The sequence below is a fragment of the Thrips palmi genome, unplaced genomic scaffold (assembly GCF_012932325.1).
Source record: "Thrips palmi isolate BJ-2018 unplaced genomic scaffold, TpBJ-2018v1 HiC_scaffold_11, whole genome shotgun sequence".
Classification (NCBI taxonomy): domain Eukaryota; kingdom Metazoa; phylum Arthropoda; class Insecta; order Thysanoptera; family Thripidae; genus Thrips; species Thrips palmi.
Genome location: NW_023144622.1, coordinates 1,481,486 through 1,496,116, shown reverse-complemented (window position 1 = coordinate 1,496,116; position 14,631 = coordinate 1,481,486). Strand labels below are relative to the sequence as shown.

The 14,631-nt window shown below is 41.6% G+C and overlaps 5 protein-coding genes across 5 annotated transcripts; 3 read left to right on the top strand and 2 right to left on the bottom strand.

Annotated features, from left to right (window-relative positions):
• The first annotated feature begins 40 nt into the window (after positions 1–40).
• Positions 41–3,135, top strand: LOC117639189 (ubiquitin carboxyl-terminal hydrolase calypso). The gene is made up of 11 exons (XM_034374615.1): positions 41–395; positions 489–703; positions 780–1,107; positions 1,200–1,371; positions 1,453–1,643; positions 1,746–1,779; positions 1,868–2,028; positions 2,111–2,164; positions 2,251–2,525; positions 2,606–2,742; positions 2,817–3,135. Exons 1-11 carry the CDS (start codon positions 338–340, stop codon positions 2,890–2,892), a joined length of 1,701 nt encoding a protein of 566 aa, XP_034230506.1. The 5' UTR covers positions 41–337; the 3' UTR covers positions 2,893–3,135.
• Positions 3,136–3,140: 5 nt separating this feature from the next.
• Positions 3,141–6,361, bottom strand: LOC117639190 (inactive selenide, water dikinase-like protein). Its single transcript, XM_034374616.1, has 7 exons — positions 6,079–6,361; positions 5,280–5,384; positions 5,056–5,204; positions 4,697–4,809; positions 4,437–4,627; positions 4,143–4,355; positions 3,141–4,065 (listed from the first exon to the last, which is right to left on the bottom strand). The coding sequence occupies exons 1-7, from the start codon at positions 6,359–6,361 to the stop codon at positions 3,881–3,883; spliced, it is 1,239 nt and encodes a 412-aa protein (XP_034230507.1). The 3' UTR covers positions 3,141–3,880.
• Positions 6,362–7,284: 923 nt separating this feature from the next.
• LOC117639453 lies at positions 7,285–10,079 on the bottom strand. Its single transcript, XM_034375119.1, has 7 exons — positions 9,763–10,079; positions 9,286–9,470; positions 9,050–9,184; positions 8,874–8,967; positions 8,570–8,778; positions 8,249–8,497; positions 7,285–8,156 (listed from the first exon to the last, which is right to left on the bottom strand). The coding sequence occupies exons 2-7, from the start codon at positions 9,429–9,431 to the stop codon at positions 8,069–8,071; spliced, it is 921 nt and encodes a 306-aa protein (XP_034231010.1). The 5' UTR covers positions 9,432–9,470; positions 9,763–10,079; the 3' UTR covers positions 7,285–8,068.
• A 395-nt stretch (positions 10,080–10,474) lies between these two features.
• LOC117639452 (S-adenosylmethionine synthase-like) lies at positions 10,475–13,338 on the top strand. Its single transcript, XM_034375118.1, has 7 exons — positions 10,475–10,823; positions 11,011–11,154; positions 11,253–11,411; positions 11,489–11,765; positions 11,881–12,006; positions 12,091–12,350; positions 12,439–13,338. Exons 2-7 carry the CDS (start codon positions 11,030–11,032, stop codon positions 12,689–12,691), a joined length of 1,200 nt encoding a protein of 399 aa, XP_034231009.1. The 5' UTR covers positions 10,475–10,823; positions 11,011–11,029; the 3' UTR covers positions 12,692–13,338.
• Positions 13,339–13,418: 80 nt separating this feature from the next.
• Positions 13,419–14,451, top strand: LOC117639454 (ribonuclease P/MRP protein subunit POP5). The gene is made up of 4 exons (XM_034375120.1): positions 13,419–13,573; positions 13,715–13,863; positions 13,952–14,121; positions 14,211–14,451. Exons 1-4 carry the CDS (start codon positions 13,554–13,556, stop codon positions 14,361–14,363), a joined length of 492 nt encoding a protein of 163 aa, XP_034231011.1. The 5' UTR covers positions 13,419–13,553; the 3' UTR covers positions 14,364–14,451.
• Positions 14,452–14,631: the final 180 nt, after the last annotated feature.

Sequence of the window (14,631 nt, the reverse complement as noted above, 5' to 3'; positions counted from 1 at the left end):
GCACTTCTACGCCGTCCGTTTGCCTCGCCGTCCGCCTGCGGATAGGCAACCCTCCTCGCACGACTGTCTAGTGTGTTGCCGTGCGCGTCCTTCCGTTTTAAAGCAAACGCTCTTAATAATTGTAGCGCATTAATGGTTTGAAATACCTTGCACACACTGATTAAGCTGTCATTGGGCTGCCCAGCTGGTCTTTCGACCGCGCGCTCTTCAGCGTCCCGGCAATGCCTTGCCTTCTGCTGCCCTGTCACAACAAACAACAACAGGGTACGGGGCTTCTGTTCCATTCATTGGTTCATTCATTGTGAGACTTCTGCCCGGCTCCTGCTGGTCTACCAAGATGCCTGTCGATATCAACAGACTGACTGATGGCTGGCTGGAATTGGAGAGTGATCCAGGTACTACCGAAGTGGAAATTTTAACCTTGCTTTTGGTTGTTTCTTGGACGTCACCGTTTCACTCCAATGCTTCTGTTGCATTTTTTTTTGCAGGCCTATTTACTCTCCTCTTGGAAGATTTCGGAGTGAAAGGTGTTCAAGTTGAGGAAATTTATGATCTGCAAAAAGCAATGGAAGGACCGGTTTATGGATTCATTTTCTTGTTTCGATGGATTGAGGAGCGAAGGTCAAGACGGAAAATAATCGATCAAAGTGAGACGTTTGTGAAGGATGATGAAGTGGTGAACAGCATTTTCTTTGCTCAACAGGTACATTTTTTTTTTACTCTGAGTAACCTGTCACTATCTTTTCAGCACCTGTAAACCAGAGCGTTTTTCTTTACAGATGGTTCCCAATAGCTGTGCCACTCACGCATTAATTTCCGTTTTGCTGAACTGCCCAAATATTCACCTTGGTGGTACCCTCACTCGTTTAAAGCAGCATACTGTTGGTATGTGCCCAGAAAACAAGGGATGGGCTATTGGGAACACCCCTGAACTAGCATCAGCACACAATTCACATGCCATGCCTCAAGCTAAACGTCGCAGAGATAAATCCATTGGAGTTCCTACTGGACGGTCGACAGGGGATGCTTTTCACTTTGTCAGTTATGTTCCGATCAATGGAAAGCTGTTTGAATTAGATGGACTCAAACCTTACCCAATGGATCATGGTATGCTCTAATTACACTCTGGGAATTATATGTATAACAATATGTATATACATCAATTTTTTTAACAAAAACTTTTTTGTTTAATTATTTAGGACCTTGGTCAGAAACTGAAGATTGGACAGAAAAGTTCAGGAAAGTTATTACAGACAGACTAGGAATGTCATCAGGGGAACAGTACCATGATATTCGCTTTAATTTAATGGCAGTTGTACCTGACAGGAGACTTGCCCTCACACACAAGCTCAAAATGTTGAACACAAATAGGTCAGTGCAATTTTTATGAGATATTTTGCTGATTTAAAAATTTTACTTTTGGTTAATTACATTTTACATTGTTGATTTCAGGCAAATAGTTTCAGAAGCTTTGCAGCAGGTGGCAAAATTAAAGAAAAGGAGTTTAAAGGAGAAAGAAAAGACTGCAGCCAAAGACAGAATTATTACAAAAATTAAGGAAGAGGAAAGCAATGACTCTATTTCAATTGCGGAAGCTACAGATTCTGATGTGCCCAACAATTTAAATGTGAAAATTGTCATAGGTAAAGGGACATTTTTGAGATCCAGTAACTGCTTACATAATCTAAATCTAAGTAGTCTGTTTTAAATTTCATTTTCAACTTATTTGATGAGCCTCTTTGCAGGTGGTGATGACAGTCCTATTCCAAAAGAAGAAAGGTAGTGTGAAGTCAAAGTCCATAATCCAAGTTTCTCTCGTCTTTTGTAGTTAATCTATAATTTATTTGTGTTCCATGTACTCTTTCAGCTCCAAAATGGATGTGGAAGAAGAAAAGGCCAAACCACAAAGGGACTACACTACACCATTGACTATTCAAACATCCCTTTCCCCTAGCATAAGCACAAGCTGCACTTCCAGTACTGACACAAGCTCTGAGGTGGGCTCGGCATTCAACAGTCCTACAACAGGTAAATCCCTGGTCCCTGAGGCCCTTTGCCTGACTCTGAGCTGGGTAAATTATCAAAGTTATCTCAACTTCATATTTCACAGGTTGGGGCTGGAATTCCGGTCAAAACAGTCCCAGTGCATCATTGTCCCCATCAGGTATTCCCTAAGGTTTCCCACAAGCAAGCTTCCTTTCCTACCACATTGGCAACAATTTTTCTAATCATCTTTTTTTCTTTTTTCAGGTAAAGCTTTTATTTCACAAAAGCTACAGTCACTTACTGTGCCTGGTCCAAAGCTTATTACTGCTTCTGGCCTTGCTAAACCACAGTCAGAAGTTCCTGAAACTTCAACAACACAGCTTTGTGGAACCACTGTCCCATATACTCCCCAGCAATTTCAGGCCCCACATGCATTTGCTCCTCAAGATTTGCTTGCACTTCTCAAGAATTTAGAGGCAGAGATCAGTGTATGTCAAGCCAGTCTGAGGGATGAGAACGAGAAACGGAAAAAATACAAGGCAATTAACACTTTGTGCTAAACACAGTTACAAGCAGTAAGAGCCCTTCGAGATAATGAAAACAAATTTTCATTTCACAGGTTGATGACAGCCGAAGAACTCACAACTATGATGAGTTTATCTGCACTTTTCTCTCCATGTTGGCAGAACAAGGTAAACTTGCCAGCCTGGTGCAACAGCATCAGCTTCACAGCAGCAAAAAAGTTCTTGTGTCCAGGTAAAACACCAGTTGTTTAAGTACCTCCAAATTTGTCAACAACTACCCTAGTTAACAAAATCTTGTGTTTCTAGGGTCATGAAAAAAACTGAACCCAAGACACAACCAATTTCTAAAAAGAAGCGCGGACGGGCAAAGAAGAAGAGATGAGCATTCTAGGTGGCTGTACGAAATGAGTAGGAACCATTTGATTTTGTTGCTTATTAAAATGACAGCAGGCCTTGTTTGGGCAGGATGATTATTGTAAAATTTCACTGGTATATTAAGTTAAGGTGAAGTTCTTCTGGAAAATGTACATCTCTTTGAGGTGAAGATGGCTGTGAAAGATTGAGGGCAAATTGTAAGTGAACTGTTACTTAGCAGCAGGAGTAAAGGAAAAATGAGATACTTCAATGGTATTCTCTTTTGTATGAAATTTGTATTTTTGGACGTAATGGACCCAAATTTTTTATCACAAACTCATTGCCAAACCTCATCAGAATAGCGTTTGGATAACCAACTTTAACTATACCGAATCATACATCAATGAGTGAGTCACAGAAAATTCAGTAACGGAATACATGGTGAAGCACTAAGAAAATTAACAAAGTAGCCAGTATGGCACAACAATTAAATAAGTAATACAAAAAGGAAAGGAATGTGCTTCAAAGCAACAACACATTGAGACCTAGATGGGTGGAAGTAATTAAAATTACAGAAATGAAACCAGTTTGTGCATTCATGCAAAAGAGCAGAAAGATAGCATCTTAAAATGTAAAATAATCTTAACAAGCATCTACGACAGGCTTGAAACCACATAATCTGAATAGAGGACTAAAATCAACAGATCAAATTTCTTCAATTACAGTAGGGAGTAATATGTAGCAATAAGATCTTAATCGCATCTGTAAGAAATCAACAAAAATTGAAAGTACCAAAATACTATGCATTATACATATGGATATTAACTGAATGGCCAGCGGTACTATCAAAGTCAGTACACCCACCAACTAGAAGTAACATTTTAGAATAACAAATTTCATAAAGGAATGCCAGAAACAATGGAAGAATTAATGTTGAATAATGTTAAAATCACTGCCAGCACTACTAGTGTATGATATTGCAGGCTTTCAAGATCATGGTGGGAACATAACTAAAACTACCACAGCTCTCCATCTTTTTCTTTAGCTGGTACTTCTATCACTCGAGGCTTGTCAATGATACGTGCTGTGCGATTTCCTTTCTCAACAATACCAATAATCCAAGCCTGATAACCTTCTTGCTTTTCAATGTCTTTACAATAGGCTGCCGCTTGCTCTCTTGGTAAACAAATCAGCAGTCCACCTGAAACATCAAGAATTAAGATAATGTTTTGGAATCAAAATGCAATTTGCATGTAATGCCATGCGAGGTGTACAAACCTGAAGTCTCAGCAGAATGTCCTTGTAACAGCTGGAACATGTTACCACAAGCCTTTGCAACAGCTGCCATTTTTGCTATTACTGGGAGGTTGTGGATAACAAAGGAAACTTCATTCTTCTGATGTTTTGCTAAATTTTGTGCATGGCCCAGCAGTCCAAATCCAGTCACATCAGTCGCACCATGAGCATTATACTTGTGCATTAAGCGAGCAGCTGCAACAATAGGAAAGTAGCATAAGTAAAAGGAAAAAGCTTATTGATAAAATAACTAACATGGTAGAAAAGAAGTTTTACCGATTCGGTTTAGCCTGGCCATTGAATCCATGGATCTCTGGTAAGCTTTTCTTACATCATCTTCAGAAACAACAAGTTTGATTCTGTTCCAGCGCTCTGGAATGTCTAACCACTGATGAGCATTCACAGCAACTTGGGTTCCTAAAGGCTTGGTGAGAACAAGTACATCACCAACTACAGCATTATCTGGGCTGAAAAATAAGTAAAATTAATAGAACTGTCAAAATAAGTTACAGGTCAAATAAATGTGCAATACATACACAATGTATTCATTGGGTTGGCACACAGTTGAAGCTACACCACCAATAGTGCACCATGGATTTACAACAGTTTGACCTCCTGTGACTGAAGTACCAGCTTCTAATGCAGAATCCTGTAACACACAGCATTAGTTACTTCAAGGAAATCTAACGCAGGAAATAATACTTCCAATGGAATTGTTTCCAAGAACAAACAAAAAATCTCTTAAGCAGTGCATAAATTTAAGGCCTACTTAACAGATCAATGGTAAATGTCACTGAAACCAAAACTTAGCTAAACCTGCCCAGAATAATCATGAATGAAAATTGAAATATCAAGCAAGTACAGGACACATGCAGCTGAGTCCCACTACTCAAACCTTAAAACCTCTCATGATGAGGGGCACAACAACATCTCTCTCCTTCTCCGTCATTTTGGTGGATACACCAAGCAGCATCAACATGTTGTCACAGTCGACCACACCCATAGCGTAGAGGTCACTCAACACATTTGCACAGGCAATTTTCCCTGTTGAATAAAATGAATAGATCAGATTGAAATCAACGCACACAAATTTCAAAACCAAAGAAACATGAAACTCACCCATCATGTATGGGTCATCTACTAAGGGGTAAAAGAAGTCTGTCGTCTGGACCAAGGATAGCCCTCCATGACGCAGTGGAACTACGGAGGAATCCATACCAATGCCTGCAACAGAAACGGAGACGTAATGAAATAAGAGTCAAACAAATCGTACTTGATGACTCCAGCACGGGTCAAAGTTGAGTTACTGCTGACAAAAAACAAATTCTAATGAACACCATAGTGAGGTAGTGAAACCAAATCAGTTCAGATGGGGCACAGACATGTAATAAGAAAATATCCGAATAAACCGCCAAGACAGAACCAGTTGAGGTTAGCAAAAATCAGAATAATTTGCTTTTTGTGCATAAATAAATCTATTCTGCATTAGCGATAGGTGGGGCTCTGCTGAAATTGAAGTGAGTTCAGATCAGACTTCAGGAATGATGTGTTTGTTGTGATAGCTTTGTTTTTATTTTGAAACTTTTTTTAAAATGTTTGCAGCAGAGTAGGCGCTCTAGCCTGTGGCTGGGAGGCTCTCCCAACCTAACCCAACACTGGGCGGCTGAGAGCAAGGTCAATACCCGTCTGTGGGCCCCCCACGGGCGTCGCTGCAAGAAGGGCATAGCCGGGCCGGTAGATTTCTCAATTTCTGGCCTAGTGCCGCCTCTACAAGGACGAGGCCACCAGGCAAACGGGACCCTCGCCGGCGAGACGCCGGCAAGGGCCCGGCCGGTGCAACTCCAACGGGACAACCTCAACATGGCGTCTAGCTACGCTGCTCTACCAACACTGACAAAATTTCAGACGCTCTACTCACCAATTCGGGGTATTGCCATGTGCATAAAGTGGGCATGTTCGTCCTGGGCATTGTTTTCGTCTTGCTGCAGTCCCTCAAGGAGTTTCCCAAGAACCTCCTGAGGGACCTTACACCCTCATCCTTTTAGGTCAGCAAAACGTGTCAGACGGAACGAAGCGTCCAAGTCATGAGCCACAGGATCGAACGGCCGCCGAAGAGCCATGGCATTTGGATTGCCCCCCAATTCCAGCTGGGCCACAGTGATGGCATCCTGCGAGACAGATGAGGCCTGCAGCTCCGCCATCGTCCTCGGATAATTGCTGTTGGAGTAAATTTTTGCGACTTGCAAAGAAACTCGGGGCGAAGAAACAGCTCGACCGCTCCGCTGCTCACTGCACGTAAAATGGCGTTCTCCCTGCCTCGTCCGCTGCGACCCGGCCGAGCCCGGGCCGCGAGGAGACGCCGCCCCGACGCGCGCTCTGATTGGCTGGCCGTTCCCGCGTCGCGCGCTCTGCCGCTCGGGGGGAGCCGTCAGTATTTCTCCCCGCGCCGCGAGCGCAGCGCTGCATAGCAACAAAACACGCCAAAAAAGGGCCGCCGGGGAAGGAAAGAAGCCTCGTTTTCAGCACAGCCCGTCGGCAACCCAGCCGGGCGCAACCAAAATCTCTCTGAAGAGCGCCGTCCACATGGGGTAAGCCTGAGACGACTTTTCTACCGGTTCGCGTCTGGCCCTTCGGCACCTTTGGCGCGCGCGCTTCTCGCTAAGACCAATCGAGACACATGAGGCTACTGGCCGAGGCAGAAAAGTTCCAAGGCATCAAGAGGCATTGCTTTCCATTTTTCAACCACAGTAATCTACTCTAGCTCGTTTGGTTTCGGTTTCGGGGTGAACTTGCTGCCGGGGAAGCGCAACATTGGCGCGCGCGGGGGAGCAGGGAGCTCCTCGAGCCCTTTTCACCCCCCTCCCCCCCTCTCCTCTTCTCCTCCCCTACCCCCAGAAATTCCAAGCCGGATTAGGACCCCACTTGCATTTACCTGCATTGGCATGCCCGGCACTGAAGGACAATAGATAGGAACAGTTAGCCCAGGCTATGTAAAGCAACTGCAAGGACAAGTCTTTGGGGACTGTCACTAACTGACATGTTGGGGGGCCGGGCTCCAATAAGAATTGTGGGTGATGGTGATATCAGGGAAGCGAACAGGGCAAAGAAAAATCTTGTTTCAAAATAAATCTTAAACAGCTCTTTATTTATTATCAAATTACAAGGAGGGGGTAAAACTTATCTTTCATACCGGCTGGAGCTGCGCCAACCTCATAAACAGTGGACAGACATGGTCCGCAAGTCAATTTGAAATAAATTGATACAGTGATTGGAATCATACCCAGACAAAATATTAATTAATGCTGGTATGATAACAGTTTCAAAAATGTGATGCTCTGAATATGTACATATTTACATGAAATTTGGAAGTATTAAATTAAAAACAAAAATCATGGTATATTGATAATTTTGATTGGAAAATTTTGCTTGTGGTTACCAAGTAATGACAGGCGTATCAATTGGTATCATTACAAATGCATTCACACATACACACACACAAATATATAAATACAAAGACAAACAACTGCCACATATCATTGAAAGTGAGTCTAGGAGTGAGAAATTTGTACTATAACATGGCGCTACTCAACTCCCTTCAAGTCCAAGTTAAGGTTAATAAACTAATAGTTAGTCAGTTAAAGAGTGTTGGTGTAATCCAACTCACAGAAAAAAGAAAAAAAACACATGTACCTAACAATGAATTATTTTCTAACACTCCTTGGCACTTCCAATTTTTTTTTTTTAAATGAAGACAAACAATGAGTTAGGTAAAAGAGGAAAAAAATAGCTGAAGAATAACAGAAGAAAATCTGACAATAATTACAGTTAATGTAGTGACTAAATAACAATAGTACATGCTTCTTTCCTGCAAATGAATGTTCAACTTAAATGCAAAGATCTAAATGCTTTTAATAATCCATTGATGAATCATCTGGTAAATCCATTGCATCATCATCTGGGAGCGGTACCTCAGATGGCAGCAATTGATATGAAGAACTGAAAAAATAGAAATGCAGAAAAAAATGTTAATTTTTCCTTCACCCAATTTTCCATCAAGATGAAACAGAATTTTTTTAAAAAAGTATTACCTTCCTGGTGAAAGCAAATTGAGATCCATAGCACTGTTTGAATTATTATTGTCCATTAAATCAGACCAGCTTGTCTGACTTGAAGGCCTTGAAGAGAAACCAATACCAGAAGTGCTTGCCTTTGCCTCTTCATCTTGCTGTTGTTTGAGTTGGTTCTCTAAGTCTTCATTGGGTGATGTTTTACCTATGCTTTTGAAAATGGTCTCTCCTGGAGGCTTCCATAGTACCAGAGCATTGGTTGGCCTCTCCCTGGAAATTATCATTCTCATCACTTATTCTAATAATTGTGATAATGATCCATTTCAATCATTCAATACTTACACTTTATTCAGTAGAGGTGATGGAATAACAGATGATTCTGAAATAAGTTTTCTTAATTGCTCACATAAAGATACAGTCCTGTCTTTGCCGTCAAGGGCTGTTTCTACAGAAGATGAAGATGAAGATGAGGATGACATATCTAGTACTTCTGTTGAGGTGGTTGATGTTGATTTTGGCAATTGTATTGACATGGGTTGATTACTACCAATCTAGGAGAAAATAAGGAATAGGAAATTACAGTAAGCGTCTGAAAAAAAGGTTATTTACTTTTAAAAACCAAGATTAATAATATTTACAGAATTACCTGATGGGAGACATAGCTGTTGCTGATGTGTAAACAATTAAGGTTTTCGGCCATTTTCTCCTCTGTAATGAGCTGCTTTGGAGGAGGGCAATTGCTAGAGAGAAAGAAATATTTGTAGATTTAGCAATCTATATTGTGGGTCAGTATTTAAAACAAGGGAACATGTATTAACTTACTATTCAATTTCACAGTCCCAACTTTTTCTTTTGGATTGTGTCTTAGAAAGACTCTGAAACTGAGTACTCTTGATGTCTGGCACTGGTGCTGGTGCAGTCGGAACAATTGGGGTAATTGACGTGTCACCAGTAAACCTGCAAATCATAATAAGGAAATATTCGATTTTCAATCTACAGATAATAAATTGGGCATAGATGATTGATTTCAATGATAGTAAAGCCTTCATCAATTTTACCTCATGACTGAAGGTTGATCAGAAGTTGGTATGCCCCAGGGCATTTGCATGGGAGGAGTATGAAGCCATGTCGAGGCTGGGTTGTTTACTAAAGGGACAGGCTGGTAGGGCTGTTCCACGTCAAATGAGGAACGACCGTCAAACATTTTGGCAAGATGCGTTGTTGGACCACAAATAGTTAGAACCTGAAACACACACCAGGCTGCTGTTATAAGTGTTATATGCAAATAGCACGTTCAAATTGGCTGCCTCGAGGAGTACTTGAGTGGTCATCTGACATAACAACGTAAATTCATAGGGAATCTCGTAGTAGATGCACTATTATGTCCGATAGCTACAGACTTGACACTCTAAATGTGAGAATTTGCTGGAAATTGGACATAAATACTAGTCCAATTCTAACCTAACATTAAGTATAATCATTAAATAAGATTTAGAAATAGAAAATTCACTTATTTAATAGAAGCAACTTCTTACCCGAGCCTCCTGCGTCGATCTGCTTGTGCCAGAGTGCTCTTGTGCCTTCAGGGAAGAACACTACAGAAGTTTACCAATCCGACCCAACGCAGTCTTGGGGTTGCTATACCATTCACCGTTTCCAAATTTCTAAAACTAACACTTGTCCAACAGAGAGACACGACACATGGAAATCACAAAGAAAAACATAGAAACTCTCACGAATAGGTGACACACAGGAGTTTTGAGGCAATTGTCATGAATTCAGCCCGTGACTGGCGGTGTTTTGTTTATTTCTGCGTTCTCTACACTACTGCTGCTGCAACACTACTACTGCCACCGCCACTTCCCCTCACACCCCTCACACCCGCTCCGCTTTCCCCCTCCCCCCTCCCCTCCACTTTGTCGCTCCGGGAGAATCCAGACCCTTCCAGAATTTTCTTTCCCTTTCCCTTGAATACTTTTATGATTTTATCGTCCTCTTTGAAAAACTGAATTCAATAAAAGGGCAGGTTTAGGGTGAATGCATGTTGTATTTCAGTAGTATTGCATGATTTGTACCGCCGGCAGTACATTTGCACATTTTCGTCTGCTGGCCATTCATTCCCTACGGAGCGCGGCTGAACACGAGAGAATGAATGAATGAAAACGTGCATGACCCGAAAGGGTTGGCGCAGTAATCTCTTTTCTTTAAGCCTCCACCACGTTGCCACTCAGCGTGCAGGCAAGAAAGAACTTGCTCAGCATTTCACCTTTCACCCGACACCTCGGCGTCGACCGACCGCGGCGGTGTGCCGTGCGGAGGCGTCCGAAACTGAAGCGTCCTCTGCATCCATCCTTGTCGCGCTCACTTGCGAAGAGTCACGTCGACAAGGACGGAACGGGGAGGGAGGAGGTTCGGACCCAGCCGACGTGGTCGCGAGTCGAGTCCCTGCTCCGGTCCCGCTTCTCGAAACCGCGCATTTTCCCGTGTTTTGTTTGATCAGCTGGCATCACTCTCTTGCGGGTTGAAAGGCGAAATCCTAGTTCTCGAACAGAACAGCTCTATCGTCGAGTACTGACTGACTTACTATTTGAAGCAGGTAATGTACCAAAGTCTTGTTTGAGCCATAAGAGTGCACATCATGTAACCTATGGTTAGTTTAGGGTAAAGTTTGAATGGTTTTTAGGGAGGGAGCTGTGCAGCAAGATTTACCTCGAAATCCAACTTTGATGTCCGCACCTTCATGTCATACAGTTTTAACATTAACCTCTTTTCGTTGATTCCAGGTTATCCCTTTCCTATACAATGCCACACACTAATGGTCGCATGGGGGGACATGGAGACGTTGAAATGCAGGAGCATGATACTTTTCTTTTCTCTTCGGAATCAGTCGGAGAGGGTCATCCTGACAAAATGTGTGATCAGATAAGGTATGTTTGAAACTCTCCGATGACCTCAGTTTTATTTTATCATTTTGTCAAAAGTGCTAGAATTACGTATTTTTGTACTTTCTGTACCCTTATTTTAGTGATGCCATCTTGGATGCGCACTTAAAGCAAGATCCAAATGCCAAAGTGGCATGTGAATGTGTTGTGAAAACAGGAATGGTACTGCTCTGTGGAGAAATAAATTCGTCAGCTGTTGTTGATTACCAAAAAGTTGTCCGTGATACCATCCAGCACATTGGGTATGTAGATTCTTCACTAACCCTCTTTCAAGATTACTTGTTAATTTATTTAATATAATTTTACCCTGCTCATACAGCTACGATGATTCTTCAAAGGGCTTTGATTACAAGACTTGTAGTGTGATGCTTGCCCTACACCAGCAGTCTGAACAGATAGCAGCTGGTGTTCATTTGAATCGCCGTGAAGAAGATATTGGAGCAGGAGACCAGGGTCTTATGTTTGGATATGCGACAGATGAGACTGAAGAGTGCATGCCATTAACTATCACTCTGGCCCACAAATTAAATCAGCGTATTTCTGACTTAAGGAGAAATGGGGACTTCTGGTGGGCCAGACCTGATTCTAAAACTCAGGTGAGAACTATTTGGATTTTCTATTTGGTTTTCAACCTAATATTTTTTTTTACATTCATAGATATTATTAAAACGCTTCTAATTTTCTTCTTTGTTAATTGTATTGTCTTCTTAGGTCACTTGTGAATATTTCTTTGAAGATGGTGCTTGTGTCCCCAAGAGAGTCCACACTGTAGTGGTTTCTGTTCAACACTCTGATAAAATTGAGCTTGAAACTTTGCGAGCTGAAATAATGGAAAAAGTACAGTTATTTTTAACATTTTTCTTTTCTTTTTTTAATAGTTTTTGCGACAAATTTTAACTTGGTATTTTTACTGTCACCCAGGTTGTCAGGGCTGTCATTCCTGAAAAATATCTTGATGTTGAAACTATCTACCATGTCAACCCTTGTGGTCTGTTCGTTTCTGGTGGACCTGAGAGTGATGCAGGTTTGACTGGGCGAAAAATTATTGTTGACACCTATGGTGGTTGGGGCGCTCATGGAGGGGGTGCCTTTTCTGGAAAGGATTTCACCAAGGTTGATCGTTCTGCTGCCTATGCTGCAAGATGGGTGGCCAAGTCACTTGTGCGGGCTGGTCTTTGCAGGTTGGTTGGCTTGGCTCTACTGCCCATGGAGACCAAAGCTTCGCCCCCGAGTCAGTCCATTTGAGTTTTGTCCTTTTCTCTGTTGCAGGCGCTGCTTAGTGCAGGTTTCATATGCAATTGGTGTGGCAGAGCCCCTTTCTATCACTATTTTTGACTATGGTACCAGCCACAAGTCTACAAGAGAGCTCCTTGACATTGTGAAAAAGAATTTTGATCTTCGACCAGGCAAGATTGTTCAAGACTTGGACTTACGTCAACCAATTTATCAGCAAACATCCACTTATGGACACTTTGGTCGTGAAATTTTCCCATGGGAGAAACCAAAAGTCCTTAATGCATGAGCATTATCTTAATTTCTTGTGATTTTCTCACTTTCCGTTTCCCCTAATGAACTTTGTGTTTTGTATTTTTTTCTCCTTCTCCATTTGGTTTTTTACATCTCTATTTGATGAGATTCAATGAAATAATTAAATCAAATGTGCTGTGTCTTGTTATATTTCTACTACTGGATATGAATGATATTTTTCCACTATCCAGCTCTTAGCAATGAAATTTGTTTTTTCCTGTAGGTGATTAAATTTCTTCTGGATGTGAATGATTTTCCAGCTCTTAGTAATGAAATTACTTTTCCCTGTAAATGAATTTTAAGTGTTGTTTTTTTTTGCATTTTTTGTGCATGTATTGTTTTTAGGGTATTTCTGCATTGTAAGATTTTAAAAGACATGATTTGGTAGTATGGTCCTTTACCAAGACTGTTTCTCTTAATTCATTTTACTGCATATTTTTAAGAGAGAGAATCTCATGCAGGTGGAATTGGCGGAATCCCACTGATTGCGGGATTAAAATGAATGTACTGTAGTGTGTGTCAGAGAGATTTTGTCCACCTTGGGTTTTGTTTTTCCGTTTATTGTATTAGACTAGTATTAGAGCCCTTTTTTGCATTCCTAGAATTGTTAGTCAAACAAATAAAGCATTATTTAAAATCTAAGAAATATATTCAATTTCCCTATCACTCATGCGCTCTTGCTGAAGCTGCTGCTGAAAATGAAGTTCACTGAAGTTGAATTCTACTATCTCCCCTGTGCTTCGAAGGCCGGGAGAGCGGATGGGGTGGGGGCGCGAGCTCAAGGTAGAGATGAGATTTGTGTTCAGACGGTCGTACATGTGAGTTTGAATTTGAAGTACATCGCATTCCTGACAGTGATGGTTCGCTTTAAGAACAGGTAATTTAAGATGCTCTCAATGGCACACCGTTACTTTACGCTGCCGTCATCCAAGCAGGTGGATGGAAACATGAGTTGATTTTCTCTTACTGCAACATAACCTACACTTGCACGGCGGTTGTTTTGATGTTTTCATTTCAGGTACATAGCGGTTGAAGTAAATCCTTTAGGGGTGTCTGGGACCAAGTCATACGCCCTGAGTCAGAAAGATTTGCACTTGTCTGTCGTGAGTGCCGTCCAGACATTACATGGAGATTTTGGTGTAGCAGCAATAAGCAATGGATTTACAAGTATGTAAACTACTATGTTTACGTTTCTTTGTCTTTTGTGTTACTGTTTCAGTTCATTCATTATATATTGTACATTTATTTATTCTAGCAAAGTATTGTAATGAAGTAACAAGAATAGCACTAATACGTGTGAGACATGGTCCGCATCGAATACTTGCGTCAACACTGCCATGTGTAACACATGTGGGACACAAGCCAGCCACTATGCGGACTATCTTCATTGGAGCAACTTTAAAGAAGTGTTTCTTGTTTCTCCAGGTATTCATATTCATTAAATAACCTTGAACCATTAAAAGCAGTTGCTGGACTGGTAGTCTAATTGATGGTTGTCACTCTTTTGGTTTCAGCGGTATCAGCGTTCTGCACTAGACAAAATGTGGGCTATGCAACGGACAGACGCTGAGCGCCAAGCATTGGAAGCTGCTGTGATGGACCTGACTGCCCTTGATGAATGGACAGCGAAACGTACTGAAGTTGACACCAAAAAGACTCAATTATGAGCATGTGGAGCTTGGCTTTTCATGACTGTAAATGAAAAAGGTACTTAGATTATATGGTAATAAATTTTTGTTCATATTTTGATAAAAATTATTGCAGTATTTTTTCAAAACCCTCTGGGTCTTCTGGATGGAGGCATTAATTGGAGGCGTCATGGCAATTTGAGGAGGCATCGCTGCGTCACAGCACGGCCTGTCTGAAGCAGTCTGAAGACTTCTGGACATGGCCTCCTGTTTCCAGATTGCTTTTCTTGGTCGCTGAGATGAGACA